At 38.1% G+C, this 11506-nt stretch overlaps 1 protein-coding gene across 1 annotated transcript in view; it reads right to left on the bottom strand.

Moving 5' to 3' along the window:
* Positions 1 to 4074: 4074 nt before the first annotated feature.
* Positions 4075 to 11506, bottom strand: part of LOC122806809 (tropomodulin-3-like) — a 792984-nt gene continuing 785552 nt past the window's right edge. Inside the window, exon 10 of the mRNA XM_044077539.1 lies at positions 4075 to 11044. Coding sequence (XP_043933474.1) covers positions 11010 to 11044 — 35 coding nt within the window. The 3' untranslated portion in view covers positions 4075 to 11009. The remainder of the gene's footprint in view (positions 11045 to 11506) is intronic.

Raw genomic sequence — 11506 nt, forward strand, 5'->3', positions numbered from 1 at the left:
CGCATGAAAGATGATGAAAGGCTCCACTGCCATAAGGGCCTATAATTCAGATATCCTTCTAGCTGAAGTGATTGCTAAAAGGAAGGCTGTTTTCCAAAAAAGAAATTTAAAGTCTGCAGTAGCAGCTGGCTCGAAAGGAGGTAGAGTGAGTTTCTCCAATACAAAGTTAAGGTCCCAAGCAGGGATTGGAGCTCTCCTGGGTGGTCTCAAGTTTTTGGCCCCTCTGAGGTACTGCTTGAGCAGAGGATGAGAGAAGAGGGGAGGTTCTGTGTTATAATGAGCTGAAATGGCTGAGGCATGGATTTTAATGGACGAAAAAGACAGGCCCTTGTGAAGCATCTCAGTTAAGTATTGCAAAATCTGAGGTAAATTGGGCATTGGAATTAGAAGAATGCAGGAGGCCATGAACCCCAAGGCTTGCAGTATTTGTCTTGCAGATAGCAGGGTTTTTGTGACCACTTGTTTGACGCAAGTTACCAAATGAATTTGCTTTTCTGGCATGAGGAAAGCCATCTCGGCAGTTGTATTCAAGCTTGCACCCAGGAATGTAATCTGTTGAGCGGGTATCAGTTATGATTTCTTTTCATTTATGGTGTACCCTAGACAAGTTAGAACCCTTTTTACAAATGCCAGATGATTTATAAGTATGGCCTGGTTTTCTGTCTGAATTAGACAATCGTCCTGGTATGGATATATTTGAATATTTCTTTGCCTGCAAAAGGCAATTACTAGAGCCAGGCACTTTGTGAATACCCTGGGCGCAGTAGACAAGCCAAAGGGCAGTGCAGAGAACTGATAATGCAAGTAGCCTGCTTTAAAGCATAGGTATCTTCTGCAAGATTCCCTGATTGGGATATGCAGGTAAGCTTCTTTTAAATCTAGAGTTGCCAACCAGGCATCTTTGCCTAGCATAGGAAGTAACTGGTAAAGAGTCAGCATCTTGAATTTTGGAATGTCCAGAAAGGTGTTTAGAGTAAACAGGTCCAGAATTGGATGCCATGATTTGTCTTTTCTGGTACCAGGAAAAGTCTGGAATAGAAACCTTGTCCCTTTTCCTCTTCTGGTACTAGTTGAATTGCCCCCATGTTTAGGAGGGAAAGTACTTGTTTCTGAGCCTTTGCCCACTGATTTGGGGGCAGGTCTGGCCACCCATTTAGAGTTGGCAACATGTGGAAATGAAATCTGTATCCCTGGGACACTACATTTAAAACCCATTTGTCCTGGGTTATGAGTTCCCAGTTTTTTGCATGAAGAGCAATCTTTCCCCCCAAAGGGGTGGCTAAAAGGTAAGTGCTTGGTAATTTTAAAGGAAAGTCATTGAGACTGTTTACCATAGGGGTTGTCTTGTTATTTCCAGATTTGGAAGTGGAGTCCCCCCCACTGTTTTGTTCTGAGAGTCCCTCGGGACTGAAACCTGGTGCTTTTAGTGTGTCTGGGTTTGGCTTGAGTGGATCTGGAAGGAGCTGGAAAGGACCAATTCTTAGTAGGCCAGTGCCTATTAAATCTTGGAGGTTGCACGTGTAAGAAATCTTTCATAGTTTGCATAGATTTAGCTTTATCTTCCTTTTTTAGAACTTCTTCAGCCTTATTGCCAAACAGGTGGTCCTGATTTAAAGGAGCATCCAACAATTTTGCTTCAACATGATCAGGCAGAGATTGCTCCTTAAGCCAAGCATGCCTTCTAAGCACAGACCCAGTAACAGCAGCCCTGCAAGAGGCCTCTAAAGAATCAAAACCACATTGCAAAGTATGTTTTTCAACTTGTTCAGCCGAATGCAATTATTCGTCTTCTTTCGGCTTTTCCCGGTTAGGATTCGCCACAGCGGATCACCTGTCCGCACATGACTGGCAGTAGAGTTTTACGGTGTTGAGTTGCCAGCCCGGCGCCCAACCTTCCACAGAAGGCACACACACATGCACTCATGCCTAGGGCCAATTTAGAGTGTCCAATCAACCTACAGCAGCTGAATGCAATAAATCCTGTAAATCTTTATTTTCCACACAGTCGGAAATCAACATAATTTTCTGTTTAAGCAGTCCCATAATATGCTGTTGATATTTTAGCATACGCAATTGGCAGTTTAAAGCCCTGACTGCCAAGGTTGCAGAACTATAAACCTTTTTACCCCATCTATCCAGCGCCCTGGAGTCTCTATCAGAAGGGGCAGGATTTTTAGCAGTAGAAGCATTAATGCCCTTGGGTCCCTGAGAAATGGTTTCTGGGTCTGCAACAGGATTTTTGAAAAGGAACTTGTGGGACTCAGGAACCCTGTAGCATGCCGGAGGCAGGGAATCAGGGGCCATACTGGATTCCGAAAACACATCAACAATGTCTAGTACAGGAGGTATAGACAAAGGCCTAAGCTGAAGTAGAAGAAGGAAATCCCTAAGCCTCTTTTTAGATTCAGAAAATTCCTGACTTTCCCAGTGGAAATGCTCCCTTAAGGTATGCAAAGTTTCCCCAAAAGAAAAATCCTCAGGGGGGAAAGCAGAGGGAATGGAATCCTCTGCATCAGAATTCTCATAAGTAGGAAAGGACAAATCCAGGTAATTGGAAGAATTAGAAGAAACAGAGTCCTGATCAGAAGATTTATAGTCAAGTTCAGTCCTAGGCCTCTTAGAAGGAGGGGGCTGACTACCCTTGATTAGAGTAATAAGATCTTCAGCCATTTTGATCATTTGTTTTTTTAGGCATAGGGGCCTAAACATGTGGCCTGGGCGTCGATTTTTTAGACACAGATCGAGATTTTAGGCCTTAGAATAGAAGGTGAAATCAGTTTAATATGCAAGTCTGTAGGCCTGAATACACCATCAGAAGCCGGTGCCTGCACAGCAGCTCTGGACCCATTCAAGGTAGAGACATCTAAGGGTTCCATAGGTGAATCATCTCGCGGCATACTGGACTCCGAATGGGTCTCAGTAGAGGCCTGCGAGTCAGAAGTAATGGGTATCAGGGGCTGTGAAAGCACCTCACTGAGTACCGGCGAACTGGTGACTGGCTTAGGAGAAGCGTCGTCAGCAGTTTTGGACCTCGATAGCCTGTCTGTCTTTTTCTTTGCATTTTTTCAGAATTCCGGTAGTCGGATGGCTAACCGACATAATTTCTGGATAATTAAACAGAGAACCAAAATATATAGAGGCAAAAATGTACAGATGACAGATAGTGCGCTGATTAAATAAAGCACAAAACCGACAGCAAGGTACGTCGTGGTCAGGGCCTAGGCAAGGAATACAGTATAAATGAAAATCTTTATGAGGTATTTGCTTCCCACAAGTAATGCAATTATTAACTTTACTGACATCGGTAAGGAGCAAGAAAAAGTTTTCCCAATGGGGTACTTAGCTTTAAGTTGAAGACTGCGGTTCTGAAACTCGAAATTTCAGGAGTCAGCCGACCGGCACTTGCAAACTGCTTTGGCTTCGGGCAACACACAGCAATAAAGACTGATGTAAAGGTGTTGGCTGCATGTTTTATACCCCTGACGACCTGACGTCATGGAAGAAGGGACAGCAACTGACGCAGGACCCAAGACTTTGTTAATCAGGCTGACTGAGTTCAAACTGCCAGCAGATTACCCAAAAGTAATGACTGCAGCAGTGAAACACGAAGAACATCTCTGTTCCATATGTTGAGGAAGAAAGATAAGGACAATACCAGATTTTACTCACTATAACTAAGCTTCTTTGTTGTCCGTTTTCATTCTTCCTCAACTCCCATCCTATCCATCCCCTATCCTTTTCTTTCTGGAAGGACCTATTGGACTGTGTTTGGAACCTACAGTTCCAAGTTTGAACCCTGCCTTTTCTGTCTACATCCGTTTCTCTAACTATTGGGAAATAGGGCAGCAAACTCGATATGCGGCAACAGGGATGGAATATCGGATTATGGACAGAGGGAGGAGCTCAAGAGCTGGATCCAAAGTCTGGTATATGCAGCAGAGTCCCATTCATCGAGGAAGAATGAAAATGGACAACATAGATGCCTAGTTATGGTGAGTACATAACTTTAAATTTTCTACAATGGTTGAAAAAAAGGTTTACTGTAAGAAAAACAATAAAATAACAGCATTCCAATATTCTCCAACACACTACTTTATTTTAGCATATCTGAACTTTACAAACTAACAAAATGTTATCCCTTTTAAAGATAAAACTGTATAAAAATGACAAGACAAAAATGGACTGCACCCAGAAAAGCACAGTTGTGCAAGGGACTCACCATAATAGTATGTAACAGGATCATTCTTGACTTCGGAGTTTTAAACATGTTCTGGTTATTGTTTATTGCCCCCTGGTGTGCAGTAGTAACTCAGGTTTTCCCAAAAAGCAATATGAATCACAGGTGGAATCTGGTTTAACTGACGTTGACCACATTAGCATAACTCAGCTCTCAGGGGTGAAGCAAACCTCTGACCTTGGAGACAAATCTCTTGCAGTAAATTAGCTCAGTAATTTAATATAACATTTGAAACCAGGAAAAACAGTAGGTGGGCCCTTACCAATAGTCCCATAGTAAAGCATGTTCTATAAGATTACTCTCTTATATTACAACTTAATGGGAAAATCATGAACTTGCCTGTCTCAAGAGGAGTTATAATATTGTCGGGGTAGAAATAGACCACCAATTTATCCAATTGCAAATAACAAGCAGAGTCAGTCAAGATATATGGCACCATAGCTTCAGCCCTCCTACATCACAGAATAACCACACAATTAACCATTATTCTGTGCATTTAGCAAAGGCTATAAAAGGCTTTATACAGCATTCAACTCCTATAGCATTCATATCCAGAACTCAATACAGCACTATGATGTAACAACATAACCCAGTTAAGAAAAGTGAAGTCAACAAAGACTGAGTAGTAGCAGGATGGAATCCAAGTATTAAATAAGGACAATTCACTTGCTTAGTGTTATTTGAGTACCTATCATAACTGTACCACAACATGTCATACTGGTCCTTAGTGCTTGTGTAAAAGGCCAAACTAGAAATACAAAGCCTAGGTGGAGGTCCCAGCTAACACACTTTAGATGGCAGTCTGAAGCTAATACACCACTAACTTCATAAATGCATACCAGATTAAAACGCTTTGTAAAGGTGTGGACCATGAACTGCACAGCTACACTGCAGTCAGCTACCTTGAAGAATCAAGAAATCAGCACAGGAAGCAGTGATCGTTGAAAGATGAGCCCGTGAAAGGATTTAAACAGTTACAATAAAACGCTATACTGCTAACAGTCCGGTTTTAAATGGTTTGCAGACTAATGTCTCAAGTGCATTAGTCAAAAAACAGACAAAAACTGATCCAGATTCTTTAACTTTTTGGATGCATACTCAAAACAGCAGTCTCCTAAGGTTCAATATTGGGTAACAGTAATGTCCTTGGTCTTTCAGAATGATGACATAAAGAAGGAATCTCTATCCTTTCATCAAAACTAATGTCCATCACACCTTCAGGCATAAAAGGAGTTGTAGTTAAAGATACACTAACTGGGAATATTGTGCAAGTTTCTGTGCACACAAGTGCCTGCAACTACGAAATGCTCCTAGATAAGGTAACAGCCAAAGACGAGATGTTTGCAAGACAAGAAATTCAAGAAAACTGAATATGTAGGCTTAAAAGGAGGTGTCATCTATATTTTCAAAGAAAGGGTTAGACAGGAAAATCAAACTTAATGGGGGCATTAAGCTGAAGTACTTCCATAAAAAACATGCTCATAGTGAGCCTTAAGAGAAGAAAACTACAATCCTTTAACTATTGTCATCTAAAAAGATGTCTAACCACCATCCTTACACAAACTGGCTTCTGCACTCAAGACAGGTAAGACGTTGTAGAAGGTAATTTCTTAGCCACCTGGAAAACTCTGCATGAAACAGAATAGTGCGGAAATCAAAACCTCAGTCTATGAGCTGTGAGACATGGAGGGCCAAGATTAGATTCGTGGAAACCAGACTTTACTTTCCTGCTGGAATAGAAGGGGAAATCAAATGAACATTCTACCATGTCCATTTAAAAAACAGAGCAAAGTGTTGCTGAGCCAGAAATCAGCAATGAAAATCAACTGAACTTCTCTTCATGCTTTTAAAGGATCTTATGAAATAATGAAACTCCAACAAACACTTATATAATACTTCAATCTTTTGTTGCAGCATTTTGCTGCTTGGTCAAAGAAGCAAGAGTCTGAACATGCTCTTGAGGTGTGAAAAGATCCTAAATCAGTGTCTACTGCTTTATGAGGGGTTCAGCTGAGACTTCCTTTTGTTGACCATCAAACCGACACCATCTAAAATGGAGTTATCATACTAAGATTGTCCAATTGTCCATTATCTGTCAAAAGAATGGACCTGAACTAAGTGAACATCCATATGAAAAAAAGGGAGTACAACTGCAGCTGGAGCTAAACATTAAGAGAACACATTGGAGGGACCAAGTTAAGTTCTTTTTGTCCCTCATAGAGCGAGATTTCTTCAAAACATAACTGATTAGCAATGACAATTGTTACGTCTGTCATGTGACTCATTTTATGTAGGTAAAATGGAAAGAAAACTTAGGAGTATATTTTTAATATGACTATAACATAAGAACAAATGAGAAAATTTTAGGGTTTTTTTTTTTTTTTTTAGAAAAAATATACTTCTTGTGTATGGTGGCAATTAGAAGACTAGAACTGAATACAAGGAGTTGCTATGGCAATTAAAATTAAATGCTATGCAAGAGCAGGATTAAAGAAAATGGTTCTGTTAACTTTATACTGAAAGTGAGTGCTGCTAAATTATAATGGTTGCCCAGACGTGTTTTTATAGGATGTGAATGAATAATGGAATGCTTTTAACTAATGCTTTTATGGATTTTCGTGCATCTATGTTCATGTGATTCCCTATTCTTTTAAAAATGGAGCTGTTTGTTATCAGTTATGTTGTGAATAAGTCCCACTATATGAGCAATGAAAGTACTTAATGTTTGCAATAAATGAGTTGTTGACATCGGTGTGCATTTATCATTTTTGGTTAAAAGTATTACATGGCACATACTCTTTAACATATAGAACTGTTGGTGGCAAATTTCTTACTATCCTTTGCTATAATGAAGCCAGATTGGTGAATACCAAATGAAAGGGACTTAAATCAGAAATTAAAATCTTTACACAAAAGAACCCTCAACAAACATCATCTGGCTGTGCAAAACAGGTTCAATTAAAGCTTCCAACCTCTCATGCAATGGGGAATGGTTGGTAATAAGTAAAACTAGACTGATCAGACAGTCCCAGTAGGTTTATAAAGCATCTACCTCTCTTTCTAATGCTCTCTTGTACTCCTTTCTTAGCATTCTAACATAAGACTGACATCAGTTTTGAACGCCAATCTTTAAAATCTGCTTTCCTTACTAAAACTAAAAAATAAACTTGCTACTTGTTATAATAACAAAAAACGGACTTCCAAAAGCCACCTAAGAAAGTTATTACATAAACTAAAAGTCTAAGTCAAAATGAATTTAACTTTTAAACTCCATCAGAAGAAATATTTTTATAACCCTGTCAAGACACAATCATAGAGACATGCGACTAATGCCACCAAAACTCATGAAATATTACTTTACTCATAACAAATACTCTGCAAAAGCTTAAGTCCCAAAAAAGATAAAGCACACAATCAGTTCCATTCGACAGCTGCACCTAGAAGTATATTTTTACATTTATAAAATACAGAAACTTTACAATTATTTTATATAAAAAACATTCTTCTCATACTACTACCCCCAAAATATTTTTCTTTCTATACGTTTCCCAGAGAGACTGTAAGAAAATCTAAATCAATGAAAATCAAGCAGAGCTACAGAAATCTCAAAGGACAGACTTAAAGATCTGGCACTGGCTTCCCACCAGTAGCTGGCTATGCTAATTTGATCAACTGCAGCAGCCCAGGGGGGGGCTTTACTGACTGATCAATGTTTGGAAAATGTAAGGCAGAAATTCCCCAGAGAAAGACAATAATTAAACAAATTTAAAAATGTGATGAAAAAGATGTTGACATATCATACAACAGAAAAGGTAGAACTGAAGCTAGCATAATGTGGTCACTTTAACTCAAAAGTAAGACATTTAGAAATATTTCATTACATGATTAAATTGACTAGAAGCACATTCTTTGCAAGAATGAAGACATTTTAACAACAGTTATACAAAACATCCAAAAGAAACATGTCAATTTAAGTTTTACAGCACTTGATTAACGTCTAATTATCATACATTTTGATATTGATTTATAATCATTTAATAACTTGCCAACATTTTAGAAAATTTTAATTTCCAAATTGGATCCACTGCTCTGAAACTCTGATGATGAAAAAGGAATATGTTATACAAGGAATGACACTGCTATACATCATATCATATATATTTTTAAACATAGCTAACATGACACAGAATCCTGCAGTCATTATGGCTTCTTAGTTTTAACACTCATTAATGTTTAAAGATGAAACACCAACTTAAGTAATGAAAATGGTCCATGTGAGAAATTTTTGTTTCTCTTAATATGGAAGGCTAAAGACTACCCAGCATGATACAACACAGTTAAGCCCATACCACCCAACTTAAGTATGGTATGCTTAAATAGAAATTTGAAAATATAAATATGTATGATAGCCAAAGAACAGTAAAATAAAAACCTATGGACAAAACAAAGCATGACTCTTGCTACTGAGAGACTATAAGTGCAGTTTCTACTATACAACATTAGAAAGTGAATGCATCTCTTTACTTGCATAGATTCCAGTCAAAATGTAAAAGATAACAAATCTGAGCTTTTGGGATTCCCTGGAAGAACAGAGGGCGAATAGATGAGAAATTTATACTTACATAGAAATGACAACAACAAGAAAAAACTTCCATATGAAATGACCAAATACACGTCCTTTAGGAGTGTTAAAATGTATAATATATTTACTACAGTGGGCAATACATATTACTAAAATACTGGGTTCATCAACAAGCACTTGTAGTCTACTGATGGCAAACTAGACAAGTTTTCAAACTACGTTAAGTTAAGCAAATGGGAATCCACATTGATATACCTTATCTTTAACAGCTATGGCATGTTATATGCTTTTATGTATAAGTTACATTAGTCTACATATAAAAGACAAAACACACAATCGCACATAATAATGTACAAATGACAAAGGGAGAGAAAAATCCAAGTGTCTTGAAAAAACTCCCTTCTTGACTTGCATGCTTCCAGGGAACTCCCTAGCCTCAACCTCCCACTACTGCAGGCAGTAAAATTTCTGCAAGTACAATGACAGCATTCAGTTATTAGTTTGTTACAAAATAATCTACAGTTTCAGAAAATATCATTATAACATTTTGTTTCATTCAATGAATTCCACATTTTACTTTTAATCTTCACAAGATTCTCCACTTTCTTCCCAAAGTTCAAAGTAATGCTGAAAGACAACAAATGGGCCCTAGGTTTGTGGGTTTGTGCATCTACATGCATGCCTCTTGTGACAGACTAACATATTTTCTGGGGCTGGTTTCTGCCTTACACCTAGTACTGACCGAATTAGGCTCTGTCCTCACCTGTGATAATGGAATGGATAGAAAATGGAATGTGGGGTTATTGTTAGTTTATGTCGCTGTATATTCTGATGCATGTTAGATACCTCTATTATTAGTTCTCATTTCTGTAAAGGAAAATTCTGAACTGAAGGATGCTGCCATTAACTGCAAAAAATCAGTGCTAAGAATTCTTTCATTGTGAAATGCTTGTGAAAGATGTGCTGGCTCCATAGTGCAGAGGGAATCTGATTGACCTAGATAATAAAGATTTGAGGAGTGGTCTAGGCACTGAGGGAGGGAGATGGATTGGGGGGGTAAGAATGAGTGGCTAATGCCTGCACCAATAACACTGCGGCACAGATCCAGTAGTAACAAGTACCTCCACCACATCAGAAACATTCAACAGTCAGTGGAAAAAAAATACTTCTAAGTGCATCTCTTCAAAATACTTCCAGATAACAGCACTGCATCAGATATTGAGAGGCTTTGCAAAGCACAGAAAATGGAAACGATTTCAGCATCTTTGATAATGGCTTAATCTTTCCCTTCAAGTTGTGGTAAAACATAGGTTGCAAGTTAAAATGGAACATTAGTATCTTTAAAAGTTCAGAAACAAAGTAAGGATGCAAAATTCAGTTTTACAAAAGTAAGCAAGACATTAAACATACTGAACAGATGCAACATATTCAAGTACAGTGCAATCGTAATATTAAATAAGGGCACCATAGGATTCACTATTAAATTCCACTTTTTACCCTAAAAATGAAATCACTAGAGAAATGTAGTTTATACTCCCTGGCATCTTTCTTGTACTTCTTGTGTTTCTGTTACTGGCACCAGCTTCATGGGAAGAAAGAGTTAAAATACTGTAATATTGATAAGAGCATTTACAGTTTCAGCATTCATTGTAACAATGTGGATATCAGCTGTTATGAGCACGCAATACATGACAAACATAAATGACAGTTTAACAGCTATCATAACAAAGGTCAAGAATTCTGAAAACTGCTGCATATGATGTGGCACGCATTTTTATGTCATTATTTAGCAGTTCATTATCAAATGTATTCTATGCAAGAGAAACTCAATGAAGTCTTCCAGGCCATCTTTACAAACATATATATTCTCTTGATGCTTCCAATGATTAAAGACAATAGTGACTTGGTATATTTAAAAAGCATGTTTACAAGACACAAAAATACACAACTCCTGAAGGCAAGGTTCAGAAATATTTTCCTTTGTAGCATTTGATGTCCTTATGAGGTCCAAAATTATAGAAGTATTGCATAACACTGTCATACAGCAAAATGCATTTACCACTAAAGTACTACGGTTTTCCAGTTTTTCCCCTTTTATCCCAGCACATGAAGCTTGCAAACAGGAGATTCAACCACAGCCATGTGCTCTGAAACATTCTCCTAAATGACCTATTACAGTGCTCCATAATCCTAGTGGTAATCTTCTTCCAAACGTTTCTTGCGAACTGTTAAGACAAAAGCAAAATATTCAGAGGAGTTGTAAATCATATATTACTAGAAATAAGATAAAAAAGACTCTTTCAGGACTGTATTAAATAATTATTGCAAGTACTGACACACAGATATAGGCTAGAATAATTTATACATGTCTGTGTTTGCTATTGATCATGCCAAAACAGATTCAGAGGAACTAGACCTATAAAAAGTAATCATCTTAGCAATCTATTAGATAACATTCCCAACAGCAGCTTTTAATCCACAAACTAGAACAAAGGTACTAAAAGTAATCCCTGAGACTCTGCCAGCATTAAATAACAACACATATATCTTAAAAGCAGAATAGAAGCACCTGTTAACATGTGGCAGACAGAGCTGTCTTAAATGGAGAGAGAAAGGTGTGCATGGGATGAAGGAGAGGATAGAACAGAGTAAGAAACCATGACACTATGAAATTATGGGCATAAACA

This window comes from Protopterus annectens, chromosome 7.part0 (assembly GCF_019279795.1).
Source record: "Protopterus annectens isolate FY-2018-M chromosome 7.part0, PAN1.0, whole genome shotgun sequence".
NCBI classification, from domain to species: domain Eukaryota; kingdom Metazoa; phylum Chordata; order Ceratodontiformes; family Protopteridae; genus Protopterus; species Protopterus annectens.